This window comes from Martes martes (assembly GCF_963455335.1).
Source record: "Martes martes genome assembly, chromosome: 1".
Classification (NCBI taxonomy): domain Eukaryota; kingdom Metazoa; phylum Chordata; class Mammalia; order Carnivora; family Mustelidae; genus Martes; species Martes martes.
The window spans coordinates 178,782,362-178,797,514 of NC_137888.1; the positions used below are offsets into that span (position 1 = coordinate 178,782,362).

Here is a 15,153-nt window from a genome sequence, read left to right on the forward strand (position 1 = left end):
GATTGGGGATATAGAATGAAGAGTTTTCCTCCCCTTTTCTGGATATTGAAAACCTGATCCTGTCTCGGTCTTGGAAGCTGCTCTTGGTTGCATGTCTCTGAGTGGTGACCCCCTTTCCTCAGTTTTATCCACAGCACTCAGTCCTCAGGCCTCTGGTCCCCAGCCACACCAGCAACAGCATTCAGTTACAAGGCACTCAGTTCCCTTGGTGCGCTGGTGGTTTCCCACAATTTTTATACTTGTGCATGCGTCTCCTCCTCTCTGTGTCCATATGGATGTCTAATACACATCCCAACTCAACACATGTCAAACCACCTCTTCAGCTTCTCTCCCAAATTTGCCTTCTTCCATCTGTCCCATCGCAGATCATTGCCGTTCACAGTCACTCCTTCCTTCTGGTTGCTCAGCCTCCAGATCGTGGTGACCTCTGTGACTCTCCCCTCTCCTTCCCCATTCCTTCTCCCTCTCCAGCATCCACTCTGCACAGAGGCTGTTGATTCTACCATGCAAGTGTGTCCAGAATCCAGTGCAGCCTCACCGCTTGCATCCTAGACCGGAGCCGCACAGCCTTTCCCACCGGGACCACTGCAGGAGTGTGTTCTCCCTGCTTCTCCCCTTGCCACCTGCGGTCCCCTCCCATTACAGCAGCTGAAGTAATACCCAAGTTAAGGCCTGTCACTTCTCTGCTCTCCTTTTCACTCAGAGCAGAAGCCAAAGTACTTACAACTGCCTGTGAGACTCTGCAGCATTTCCTGTCCCCGCCCCATGTGCCTTGCTCCCCCCCACCTCTGCCCCCCCCTTCCCTCTCCCTTCTGCCCTTCTAGCTCTTTCTCTGTCATCCCAAGCATGGGCCTTGACCACTAGCAGTCCCTCCTGCCTGGGATGCCCTTCCTTCAGTCATCTGCTAGGACTGTGCTTTCTTCCCCTTCTGGTCTCTGCCCAGATGTCATCTTCTCACAAGGCCTGCCCTAACCACTGAGACAGAAACGGCACATACATCCTGACACACACTCCCCATGCCCCTGACCCCACTTATTTTCTCCGTAGGATTCTGCGTTTGTCCATCTTCTCTCACTGGAACGTCTGCTTCACAGGGTTCTTTCTGCATCATTCTGCCCTCATCTCCTGGACCAGGCCATGGCACAAAGTCACCCCACACTGAAGAGTTCAGGGCTGTGGAATTCTACTCCTAGTGACTTCCCCTTCTCCCGTGGTGGTTCTTCTTACTCCGAGTATCATTTGTAAACCTGCATCCTTAGCCTGACCGCTCTCCTGAGCTCTGGACACCCTGTCTACCACGTGCTGGCTAGCAGTGCCACCATCCAACACATTTTTCGAAGTTGGAATTTCCTTTGACTCCTCTTCTCTCTTGAGTCCACTACTCCATCTGGCTCTGTGCTTCAGATGTTTGATCCCCCGTTGGAAAACCTGCTCCAAGCCTAAGCCATCCCCTCCTCTCCCTGTGCCTGCTCCCTAGGCCCCGGCACTCTCTGGCCCCAGGTAGACTGTTCCTGCCTGCTCCTAAGCTCTTCCCTCCTCCCGGCATCCCTGCCCTCCCCCAACACACTCCCTGCCCTACCACCCCCCCCCCCCCCCCCGCCAAGCCCCCACCAGCTGCCAGGGCTTAGCCTTCTGCCTTCTAACCTCCTCCTGGTCCTGTCATTCCAAAACTCCCCGCCTTTCTCCTCTGCCACAGCAGTGATTGTGACTCTGTCTCCGGCCACCTAAGCAAGCGTGCTTCTCTTATGGGCTTATGTGCTCCCTGCAGGTAGGATTCTGGATCTCCACCCTTACTTTTACTGGAGCGGCTCTGGTTGGTTTTGTTGCAGTGTTTGTTTTAGAAATGGGCCACTCTAATTTAAAAAGAGCACTCCCCAGCTTAGAAACAAAAACAAAACCTAAAACCCACAGCCTTCAGATCATGCTATAAACTTCTATATTGCTATTTTTAACTTGAAACTCACTTTTTTTTTTCCTAAGCCTCATCCTCTATATGTCCCCAACTCCAAAATACCACTCAGTGTCCAGTCTCTGCTAACAGTGGACTTGTGGCCCTTTTCCTGCATAAGCCATGGACTTGCCAGCTTCTGAGATTTGTCTCCTGATGTCCCTTGTGCTTGGGTTGCCCTTCTCCCCTTTGTCTACCTGAAAAGCTGTCGTGCATCCTTCAAGGCCTTGCAAAGATACTAACTCTGTAATTGTCCTTAAATAGCCTTTGGCCCAAGCAGGATTGAGCCCACCTCCTTTGCACTCCTGCCACACGTTTTTATAGGCCATATTTGTATTAAGGATCATTGGTGGGTCCTTGTCCCTCCCTCTTGACCATGAGACTCGGACTGCCTCATGCCTGACTCCCCGGAGTGGACTTCATAGTACACACAGTAGGTGCTTAGAGAGTATTTGTGTTCTTGTGTCTTTAGTCACAAAGGTAGGCCAGTCCCCCACCAACCCACCCCCTCAGGGTTTGCCTCTGCTCAACCAGTGTTCCTCATGGTGTCATCCCTCACCACTCACATCTGAACCACCCGGCTGGGCTTCTTCAAATGCCAGCTCCCAGCCTTGCCCAGGAGCTGCTCTCTCAGACCTCGGGGGTGGACTGCACGTTTGGAGCAAGCGTCTTACGCATCACCCCTGGAGAACTACTGCTCTCTTTATTGATCAGGTCAGTGGAGCCTGTTACTTGTCCATCGCTGCTCTCGCTGCCAAGAATGCAAACACGACGACAGTGTGGTCCCGGGCCTCCCAGGAGGGATGTCTCTCATACCACACATTTCCACGGCGTCAGTGGAGTGTTCTGGGAGGTACCACGTTCCAAAGGGAGACCCCTTTCATCGTGTGATGCTTTCACACGCATCGCCGTGGGGCGCTCCATAATAGCAAATCTGATACGGGGTGCCGGGCCAGGCTTGATAGAGAGGATCCCAAAACCATCCTCGTTCACAGAGCAGCCTGTTGGGACCAGGTGAGGGGAGAAGGCCGTGAGAAGGATGTAGTTGACAGGGAGACACAGGCTGGCGTCTGCATCTGTCTCCCCCATTTTTGCCTTTCTGAACCCACAGACTCTCTTATGGCCCAGGATTTTACTTTCTGGATGGGGGGAATGGTGTTCACGAAGGTCAGGCAGGGAAAGGCTCTGCCCCGGGGGCTCACAGCCTCTCCTCCTGTGCGGCAGTGCTTGCTTCCTCCCCTTGGGCCTGGAGGCCTTAAACACCCTCAGAAAAGTTACCAGTCCTCTCCTGGTACTAGCTGCTCAAAAAAAATCTATTTTCCTTCCTTTAATATTACAGATGCCATTTCCTTACTTTCAAACCTAAGACAGCTGGCAGGACCTTCATGGTCTGGCATGGTGACAGTCCAGAACCTGGCCTCAGTTTGCTGTCACTACTCTTGCACCCAACCTCTGTGTACCGAGGGATTAATTATCTGGCAAGAGGAAAAGAGTCCCAGTGGCTCGTGTCAAGGAGCTTATAGGCTGGGAATGAAAACAGAAGGAAGCCTGGAAAAGTGAAAACAAGCTAAACATGCAAAAATAAATCATTTACATTATGACGTGTGTTTCAGTAGATCCCTTATTAAATGTTAATAAGAGGGCCGGGACCATTTTTTTGCGTGTGACTCTCAAACAGGAAGCGGCGATGGCCACAAGCCACAGATCTATCTAAAAGTGATTAAAATGCAATCAGCTGTAATGGAGCGCGTGATCTCCGAGGGATGCTCTCCATCACAGAACTGAGCCTCTACAGATTTTCCCTCTGACTGCTGCGTCCGACATGAGCACATTCACCAAGACGGGCTTTCAGGAGACGCATCCCTCTGGCTTTAAAGTTTAAAGCAGGCGTCACTCACGTGAGGTGGAACATTGTCTATATTCATTTCTTACACCAACATCCATTGTGTGTGTGTGTGTGTGTGTGTGTGTGTGTGTGTATGCACGGGGCATGCGCTGTTCCTGCTAGGTATGACCCTGGGTGTCGTACACAATTCCCCACGAGTCCTCACAATACTGAAGTAGGACATACCAGCCGTGTTTTACATGTGAGAAAACTGAGGAGGCTGGGAGCAGCCACTTGACCAAGGTCACACAGCTAACACAGAGTGGAAGCGGGATTTGAGCTAAGGACTGCGTGACCCCAAGCACTGGTGTCCCTCACCCGGCCGAACACCACTTCCCTGTGACTATGAACAGTGCACGCAACACAGTTCTCCCACGTTCCACATTCTGAAATAAGGAAGTTGCGTGGGACTTGATGGGTAATCTGGGCCCACCACCGAATTTCACAGACGAGGAAACCAAGCTCCCACTGCATGGGAAACAGTTAAGCCAAGGACTCCCTGCTTCACAATTGGCAAAGAAGAGACCCTTCCCGTATTTAAGAGCCTGGGTAGGATTGTCCTTCACATTTAATGATGGCCTCATCTTGATCGTCTCTTTGGGCGATGACAAGAAATACATCTGTGAGAAAAGTGATTTTTATGTGTTTTTGATGATGCTTTCTATAGTTCATTAGCTTTTACTTGCCAGGTTGTTAGCATTTCTTCTGGTGACTTGATTTAGGTGCCACAGGCCAGCACATCCCAAACTTCAGTATGTACACAAATCACATAGGATTCAGCAGGTGTCTCATGGGCCTGGAGATGCTGTAGCTCTCACACCAGGTGATGCTACCTGTTGACCGAGCACACTTTGGCAAGGATGCAGGCAGAATTTGGGGAGAAACCTTTCCAGCTTCTTCTCTGTGTAAGAAGCATTTCCAGGGGTCCGGGTCACTGGTAAGTGGTGCCACAGCCTGCCAAGAGCTAGCCAGGCAATCATTGCCTTGGGTATTTACCAGGGCTTCTCTCTCTACGAATTATTCATGAGCCTTGCTCACCTGTAGCAGACATATCTTTAAGGGCGCCCGGGGGGTTGAGGGGAGAAGGCCCATTTGTATGGCAGGGAGATACAGCGAGGATTGCAAGCTGCAGGGGAGTTGAGACTGCTTGGTGCAGAGCTGTATTCATGGCACCAAGCAGAGGATGGGTCATGGAATAAGTGATCTGTCTAGGCTGGTAGCTGAGAGCAAGGCTGCCCACCATCCGTGGTTCAAGTCCCAGGTCCGCCCCTAGCCACCTCTGTGTCTTTGGCATGTCACCACCATCAGACTTCGTTTGCTTATCTGCAGAATGGAAATGCCAACCGGTATTTACCTCTTGGTGTTTGAATGGGGATGACATGAGATCGTGCATGCACGTAACACAGGGTACACAGGGTTGTTTCTTTCTTTTTTTGTGTTTTTTTTTTTTCAATTATTGGAGTCTCGGTATGTATTTCCAGAATAAGAGAGAGGATAAAATGCTTTGAAGCACTGCAGACTTAAACTGAGCTGAAAGTGTTCTGTGTTGTGAGATTCTCGGGGACCTGCTTTAATGAATAGATAAAGATGATTTGTAAGTAACACATTAATTTTTGCATATAAATGGTGCTTAGGTGTCTAGAAACCATTTAGGTAGAACAGTTGGTCCAAACTTATGAGACTGTCTGCTTTCTCCTAACTCCCCAAATGAAATTTTAACCAATTTTACATAAAGAGCCTTGAGATGCATTTCCTGTTATTTTGTTATGCATTGAAGATGCACAGGCATAACGTAGAGCTGGATGGGGGGTTTGGGGCATATGCAACATTAAGACGTTCCCTCTTATCTGTACACCCATCATCTATTTGGCAGACCTGGAAGGATCCCTTCCCACTTCTGCCATAACCATCCCAACTTCTGGATTAGCCAAGTCCAAGTGGAAATAGCCATCAGGGTAGCCCTGGCCTTGAGCCCTGAGATATTGGCACCTGATGGGCTTTGTTTTCTGAGGAAGGAATCTAGGAGTTTCTCAGCTCTGTGTGTAACTCTCACACAGATTTCTTGGGATTCTTACTGGCTGGCCCACAGATTAGAAAATGTGTTCAGTGTCTCTTAGTTCTAATTGCTCTCTTATCTCTTCCTGTTTTTCTGCCTCTGATGGTGATGATGACGATGGTGATGTTAGCAACACTTGCTTATTAGATGCCAGATATTGGGTAAATGCTTTGTAGAGCATTCACTCATGTCATCTAAGTAGCAAAGCAATGAGTGCCATAGAGACCATGTTCTCAGAAAGGAGAAGTGGGGGCCAGAGAGGGTCAGGCTTGCCACATAGCTGGGAGTTGGCAGAGCTGGGGCTTGAATGCAAGTCCGTGGATTCCAAGGGCCATCCTCTTAACCCTTCTGCTTTCCTGCCTTCCTGCTATAGCTCGTTTGTGGCTTTTGTTTGCTAAAGGTATCTTCTTCTCATACCTAGCCCCAGAAGACGATGACCTGTATGTGTGTACTTACTGAATTGTGTTCCTTATATGATGTTTTGGGATGTCATTATTGCCAGGGGTTCTGGTAGCCTCCGAGTCAGCCCTGCATCGCTGAATCCGCCCCTTCCAACAGCGTGGCCTGGTGGATGGCGGTGGAAGAATGACAGGCCAGAATGGGTCCAAGGAGGGAGGAGATAACCTAAAAAGGGATGAGAAAGGGATTTGCCCTAAGATTTGCCGTGGGTGACCCTCCCATGATGACAGTGACTGCTTGGTTTTTACTTCCTTATCTAAGAGGAAGATCATGGGCGTCAGAGTTAGACCGACCAGGGAAAGAACCCAGATTTTTCTACTTAAAAAGCCTCTCTGCACCTCGGTTTCCTAATTAGTAAAGTGGGGATGATGATAGCAACTTGACGGGGTTGCTGTAAGATTAGAGACCGCATAAGCAAACCCTCCTTAAAAGGAGCCCATTATTACATTGATATCACTAAATCAGAGGAAAGACTCCTGGCAGACACTTCCAACTCCTTAATCTGATCCACCCAGGGAGCATTTATTGTCCCGCTGAGGGTTCCTCAGCTGTAGCTGCGTACTGGGAGAAGGCGACATAGAATTCAGAGATGTGCAAACAGGTCCTGATTCCTTGGTTCTGTGATTCGCCACCACTCGGACTGTGTGCCCTTCTAGGAAGGGTCATCACCGATATGTACGCCCCTCTCACCGCTTTCTCTCCCACCTCCTCCCTCCTGGGCAAAGAAGAGGGGATCTGATCAGAACTGTTTTTCCTTCGAGAGTCTGGGGAATTCAGAAACGAGCGGGGCTAGTTCTAGAACTCCGTGAGGACACGGACTTTGTCTAGAGTGACAACTGATGTAGCCCCATCAGCTGAAGAGGTGGGCAGTGAATCTTTGTGGATTACATAAATCATAAATCCTCAGAGACTCTTTGTTACATGTCTGTATCACTCTGGTGACCTTTTGGACTAGATAATTCATTGTTGTGGGGCTATCCTGTATCTTCTAACTGCTAGATGCCACTGGTATCCCCCTCAGGTGTGATGACAGGAAATGTCTCTAAATATTACCTCCATATGTCACTCTGGGGGGGGCAAGATCACGCCCAGATAAACACCTTTGGCCGCAGAGCAAGGGCTGAGTTGGGTTTCTGTTGGGAGGTTTCTGTTTGTAACATGAATGGAGTAAAAAGACTTTTAAAGGATAGGAGAATAGACTGTATATGTGAGATGAGTAAAACTGTGTCTCTCCTCGAAGCCCATGGCCAACGTTTATGTTCCGGTTGGTAGAGCTCTGTTTCAGAGTAATGGGGGGGAGGGGGTATGGGGCGGTCCGCCCAGTGCCGCAGCTTGGCGCGAGCAGCCTGTTTTGCTACTTTAAGAAACAGTAACTGTAGACGCTACAGCTTCTGGTTCAACTTTGAACCAGTGAGTCCAGTCCGGACTGACCTGTTTACAAGACAGATGATTTTAAAATCTCAGCCTGTTTACCCTGTTAAAATTGATTCCGTGGCTATGGCCCAGTTCTGCTTGTTAAAGATGTCCCAGGGCGGGCCTGAGGTTTAGGCACAGCGTGATTTTTCAGGGACCGTCAGGATCGGACTTGGCTCGCGGAAGAATGTTGTTCCTCGTGCTGGCCAAGCCAGCCAGTGAGTACGATCAGAAGTTCCAGCACCGTTGTTTCATTACTTCGAAACCTGGAGAGCCATAAAACTGTCCAACAGCTGCAGGAAACCCTTGAGATCCCAGAATCCAACCTTCCCTGTGAAGAACTTAGGAAACCTGAGTACAGAGGAGCTGATGTATTTCCTTCAAACGCCCATACATTCACATCACAACACGCTAATCAGAATAGACCCATCATGGAGGGTGATCCTCTTGTTTTAGCGAGAACCTTCTCTCCTCGGCTGCCCCAGAAAGGCGATTCTCAGAAAGCTGGGTGGCTAGGGTTCATTGCCGTAAAGGAGGTAGAACGTTTAGCACACCAGCGGGAATGGAGTCACTGCACACCAGCCCCTCATACTGTCATCTCACACAGACAGTGCTGCCTTCTCGTCTTATTCTAGAGCCCTTGCTTGGACTCTGGAAACTAGGTTTCTTTAAAAAAACAAAACAAGCAAAAAAAAACAAAAAACAAAAAACAAAAAAAACTTGGACATTGAAACTGAGGGGCCCTAAATGATTTTGTACATTTTTCTCCTCCACTGGAATAGAATTAAAAGACTGGAATATAGAGACAGAGGCATTTTAAAAGAGGCATAGAAAGCACATGTTCATCAGAAACTTTTTCCAGGCTAAATGGTGTTATCCTCGCATTGTGTTAAGTTGACATAATGCTGTCTGAGGCGAACATTCAAATACTCAAATTCTACATGTTACACATGGAAGTGTGACTTTAAAAAATAGTAAAACTTAGAAATATGCTATTTTAAAAACGAAAGAAAAGCAAAGTACATTTCTTTCCTTTGGACCCCAACAAACCTCCATCCTGTTAGTGAAGAAGACTTCTCTTTGCTCTCCTGTGTGCTTTGGGTAACCCAGGGATGTCTTGCTGGGCATTTCTGGTGGAGAGGTCTGCTAAACTTCCCAAAGGGGGAAAAAAATCAGCATTGGAATGAATGCCAATAGATTTTCTTGTAAAAGGGAAAGATTTTTCATGTGAAAATCTATCCAGAAAAAAAGTTCAAGGTCTGTTTAGTGGGGGTTTTTTTCCCAATCTTTTTATAATTGAAGCCAAAACCAGTATAAAAACCTGCATTAAATAATAGGTTAATACTTAATCAAGTCAAGGCAGTCTCTGTGGACTGATGGATTCATCTGGGGCCGGGCACTGTCCTAGCTAGATGCTGAACAAATATCTCACTGTTCACCACTCTCTTCAACATTGTTGTTTTAGGCTTCAGGTCTAGCAAGAAAATGCGATCATGCTGGTTATTGTTGGTTATTGTGGATTTGCTTTTTTTTTTTTTTTTAAATGCCCAGCATATTTATGAACAACTAGAAAAGAATTGGAAGCCCATACATTAGGGTAGCTTTAATTTATCACATCACCAACTTAACAGGCTCCTTTGTTTGCCCTCAAACTAGTCCACAATTATGCTTCCTAGTGACCTTGAAGCCAGGGAACTGTATTCAGAAGGACATTTTTCTATTCCATTTAGATACCAGGGAACATTGGTCCATAGTTCCAGGAGTTTAGTCTGTTAGAGCCTTGTCACTCCGGTGTCATGCCCACTCCACCCTTGTCTTGGCTGCCCTCTCTGCGTCTGAGCTGTGTGAGTTTTGTGCATATCTCTGGTGTGCAGTAGTTTTGTGAGTCTCCGGAAAGTGCAGCGTCTTGAGGTTCTGTGGAATCTGAGGGTCAGTGGCTGCTAAATATCACATTTTATAGATTCCGGATCCTAGTGGGTTGACTGTGAGCCAGCATGTTCTCCTCTCAACAAGCTTCATTTCCCACCTCGCCACCGGACACAGGGCTTTCAAGCATTATTTGAGAGGTGAATTTTCCCCTTTGCCTGGACATTCCTGGATCCCGACAGTCTTGAGCAAGAACTGCTAGTTCAGTATAGAAAAAAGGAAAAGGTAGCAAGAATTGAGACTCTCTGCTTCTAAGGACTGATGAGACCTTGTTACGTTGCCTCTAACCCCAGGAAACGGTGCAGGCGGGTAAGGCCTGTCCCTAGTGCCCGAGTTTTCTGCTGAATAAACCTGTAGTATGTTGCCATCTAGTGGACCATATGGCAAACTAAAGATTAATGTATTCCGACCGCAGAATTCCCCAGAACTAATTAAATCAATCCGAGAAAATAACTGAGTTTTTCTGAAAGCACATGTTGGGGAAATATATGCAAATTTCAGGTGAAACTAAAGTTGACTTTTAGTAATCGTGTTTTCTTAAAGTTGGCAAAAGGTTACTCTGTTTCTTAAGAGGTCCTGAATATTTACCACCAGAGAACTAACAAGTTTTTCAAACATGTCACTGGGCCAAGAGCCTATGATTTCAGTCACCTGTACTCTGGGCACAGTTTCACATCCAAAGTCCTAGGAAAAGGCTTGGTTATTACAAGGTTATTATAGTATTTTTTTTAATGTGATTTTTAAAAGTTTCCAATATCTTTCTTACATACATTTCCTTTTTTTTTTTTTTTTTAATTTCCACCAAATAAATATGCTTGCTTTTAGGAGAGGCAGACACGACTTCACGGAGTAGGAATTTCACATTTTAAATTCTAAATCACATCCTAGAAATGTCTGCTGCTGTGGTTTCAGACCTAATTTGTATGTAAACCTGCAGACTGACTTCATGAACATTGACTCCTTGTTTCGCTTGTGTCTTTGCTCTTTATTTCTGTTTCCTTAGATCCCTTCCTGGTGCCACAGCCGCTGAGTGTGCTTCGAATCTGAAGAAAATCTACACAGTACAGACAGTGCAGGTAAGATCCGGAAATGGATGTACCCAGTGAACACGGTGTATGGGGGTCATTTGATCTTCCAGCCAGAAAAACGGCCGCTCGGCAGGCAGTCCCCACCCAGGGTTCTGTCCCCCGGTCAGCTGTCAGGTCTTTTGGTGGGTCTATGCTTAACTAGGTGTAACCCAGAGGCTGGTTGAGCCCATATCCACGTGCCCTGCTCTTCTCCTAGGGACCTACTAAAACATAGTAACTGCCTAAATATTTTGTACATCCTCGAGAGGAGCACACTGTGGTGTGTCCCCTCATGGGTCTGTGTTCCCATTCAAATGCCAGCGCGGCCACTCCCTCTCTGAGCTCTGAGCTCTGTTTCCCTTCTCTGAGATGCAGTAGCATCCCCTCTGCAGGCTTACCTAAGGCTACAGGTCACATGGGAAGAGCAGGTGCGGGTTGAGCATGAAAGTGGAATGTCTCAAGCCCGTTTCCTACTTCCCGTTCAGCTTCCATCATTCTAAATTAAGCAAGTATCAACACCTTTAATTTCTGTAAAGTGGGTATAACATGAGTACCTCTCTCTGGAGTGGTCAGGAAGAATAAGGTACTGTGCCTAGCAGGAGACCTGATACACTGTAGCTTCTCAACACATGGAAGCTCTTAGTTCTAGCCATTGTTTCTCTAGCCAACCCTTTTGAAGAAGATTTCTGAAAAACCTGATTTATTTAGTTGATCACATTTCCATTTTCTTCAAAAGTGTGTCTTTTGAAGTCTGTCAAGTATGTCTCCCTTTTTGAGGTTAATGCACAGTTATAGACAGAATAAGGATTTAAGGCTGTTGTCTACTTGCAGTGACTTTATGTTTAGAATGTTCTAGAAGGGCCCAATTTAACATGTTCCTGTTGTGCCTCTAAATCCTTTAATGCCGCTGGACATTTAGGACTAGCACAAAGATCCTTTTTTTCAGAACTTCTCCCACTCTCTGATTCAGAAAATTTGATACTGTCAGTTTTCTGCGGTCCCCAAAATCTGATGGTAAGGTGCCATGCATGACCACTGAGCCAGATGTAAAGACACAGTCCAGACCATAGTCCATTTCTGATCTAGTTGGGAAAATGGCATAAGCATGTGGAAAGCAAAAGAACAGTGCTGCTGTAAATAATCGTGCGGTGCCAAGTACAAGCAGTGTCACAAGGCAGCACGTGGGCCACTATCCAGAGGAGTGAAGGCTCTCCAACTCCAGGAAAGGCTTCCCCTTGCTTCTTCCCTCTGGTGATGTTGTGGACTTTCATTCCCTCTTCCGTAGCAGTCATATGAACCTCGGAACACTTGATTTTGAAACCTGTCTTCACATGGAAGTTCTTAGATCCCTTTGACTTAGGAAGGTGCTCAGTAGACTTTTTCCACTCCATTATGACACTGGGTCTCAGAGCTCTGCCTGGGATTCCAGGGCAGACATTGGTAAAGTCAGATCACGGGGTCTGTTTGTTTCCCTGACCCTGTGTGACCACAGACCATTTGGTTGAGTCTTGGCATCTAGCAGCAAGTCAAACAGGGTCTTCAGGACCAATTTTTAAAGTACCCCAGTTGGCACATACTAGGAAATACTTTCTTGAAAACTATATTGGGAGATAATTTATATTTGGTAAATGTAGATTACATAAGTGTGCAGTTTGATAAGTTTTGACAAAGGTATGCAGGCATGTAACCATAACCCAGATCAAGATAAAAAAAGATTTGCATCGTCAGAAGTCCCTCCTGCCCTTCCGTTTATCCTTCTCTTCCAAAAGCAGCCACTATTCACATTTCTATCACCATATATCTTTCTGTGTTTTACTGAACATCCTATAAATGGAATCACACAGTACCATATTCTCTTGTGTCTGTTATTCCTTTCCCCCAATAAATACTGAAGGATAGGGGCACCTGCATGGCTCAGTTGGTTAAGTGGCTGACTCTTGATTTTGTCTTGGGTCATGATCTCAGGGTCCTGGGATCGAGCCCCCTGTCAGGCTTTCCACTGAACAGGGAGTTGGCTTGAGGCTTCCCTCTCCCCCTCTCCTTCTGCCCCTTCCCACCACGAGCTCTCTCTCTCTCTCAAATAAATAAATAAAGTCTTTTAAATAAATACATACATGCATAGGACATACTGAAGGACCAAAGGATTGAATGAGAAGTTAAGAAATGAACCACTTTTCCTGAACCACAACAGAACTACTTGCATAAGGATTCTTTAAGCCTTTGGCGCCATTCTTAATGGGGGCAAAAACTGATCCTTGGTGGGGTGAAAAATCCTACTGTTTTTATACATAAAGCATAGCTGTATATCCAGTACATAAACAAATGAACAGCTCTGCTGTGGTATTAACATTTCACAAGGGAGTGATTAGAAAAAAGGCTCTTTGGGGGTGGGGTGGAGGGCCGTGATAATGAAACACTGCCCCAAGTGGTCAGGAGGTTCTTTCCTGTCTCCCATGTGCCTCTGTCCGCCTTGGTTTCCTTATCTGTTAGGCTGAGGTCAGGGTGCTGCCTACTCCCTAAGGTTGATCTAGGGTTAAATGAGATTGCATATGGTTCTTAGTCGTGCTTGGCACCTCATACCCAGACTTTGGCAGCTTTTCCTAAAGTGGTGTTGGATGCTACCCCTTGGCGTCATCAGTTGACAGGCGGGGATGTGGGTGAGGGTGTAGCGTCGTCACACTGCCTGGGTTCCTATCCTGTATCTGCCACTCACTCGCTTGTGCACGTTGCTTAACTTCTCTGTATCTGCTTACTCATCTCCAGTATGGGAACAGTCTCAATACTGATTGTATCATGGGGCCCTGAGAATGAAATGGTACAAGGAGGTGAAAAGCCCATAGTCGGGTCCAATAATAATAATAAGAGGCCCATCTGCCATGGCTCACCAGCTTCTCCTGGAGCATCTTTTTGCGTTGCCCTCAATCATGTTTTCTCTCAGACAGCTGCGCGCCACTCCTTTTCAATGATTTATTTCAAGCAGTTGTTCCCCAGATGATGTTCCTGCTGCCACCCCGACTGGGGAAAACACATTTAACTTATCAATAACTTCTGGGATTCCAGCCTCTGCATGTCCTCAACATTTGTGAATGGTCCTGAGTATTTAACAACTGGCTTTGGTGCCAGTTTTTAAGTCATTTGAGGACGTGCTTCGGTTCCCCTGTGTTCTTATTCTGTGATTATATATTGATTCTTGGACCCTCACTCTTTCAGCACTAAAAAAAACCCTGCATCCCTGATTGTGTCTGTGATTCCCCCCCATCTCTGCTTGGGTGAAATTGAGCATCCTGTGTTATTAATGACTGCTTTATACAGCAGGATAAAGTATGTCTTTTTGTACTTTGAGGCCCTTCAGTAAATCAGAGGCGTTGATGTGGGTGGGGGAGGAATTGTTATTCCCATTTATTAGCTGCAGAGACTGAGGCTGAGAGGTTAGTGCTCTAAAACACCCAGTGGAGGGGCGCCTGGCTGGCTCAGTGGGTTAAAGCCTCTGCCTCCGGCTCAGGTCATGATCCCAGCGTCCTGGGATTGAGCCCCACATCGGGCTCTCTGCTCAGCAGGGAGCCTGCTTCCCTTCCTTTCTCTCTGCCTGCCTCTCTGCCTACTTGGGATCTCTGTCGAATAAATAAATAAAATCTTTAAAACACCCAGTGGAATCAGCCAACCTTGCCATGCCCCAGGGTCTAGAACTCCCACCCCTTCTAGATCAATTCTTTCCTTTCACTCTGCCCTGACTCGGGGTTGGTGGGGGGAGGCCCATGCCTTCAGACAGCCCACTAACCCCTGCTAAGGACACTCTCACTGTAGCCAACAATAATTCTCTTTGCTTGGAGTTAAATTTATTCCTTACTTTCCTGCCGTTCTTGGAAAATTCCATTTTTCATCTAGTTGCGTTTTCCAGATGCTTATTGATTCCGTTTACTCTTTTGTAAACATTTCCAAATTTTCCACATTTCTCCTGTGTTTTTATGTCCTAAATGGATGCAGTACAGAAGAGAACCACAGCTTCTGAGCAAGCCTGATTCTACCTGTGAGAGAAGGACGAGCTACCTGCCAAATAGTATTTGAAAGGGAGGGCTCCCTCGTCCCCACTCTTTCAGCATTGCTGCTGCAAAACCCAGCAATGCCACCCCCGAAAACTCATTCCTCCACAGCACTCTGTCCCACCTCGGTCATCTGTGTTATCCGCGTCAAGATTTTGCCACACCATGTCCCACTTGTGCTGTGTTCTACCCAATATTTTGCATAAATTGGCGGACTTTTTACTTAAATTTGCATAATACAGAAACTTCATGTTTTTTCTGTAAATGGATATCTGGCATCATTTATCATAAACAGAAAGTCTTCATCAAAAATGCATACAACATGTTAAAACTATGAGAATGTCCCTTCTGTGCCTGTG

At 46.9% G+C, this 15,153-nt stretch overlaps 1 protein-coding gene across 1 annotated transcript in view; it reads left to right on the forward strand.

Annotated features, from left to right (window-relative positions):
* The window catches only part of EIF4E3 (eukaryotic translation initiation factor 4E family member 3), a 38,548-nt gene that overhangs the window by 3,125 nt on the left and 20,270 nt on the right, over positions 1–15,153 (forward strand). Inside the window, exon 2 of the mRNA XM_080822719.1 lies at positions 10,691–10,763. Coding sequence (XP_080678845.1) covers positions 10,691–10,763 — 73 coding nt within the window. The remainder of the gene's footprint in view (positions 1–10,690; positions 10,764–15,153) is intronic.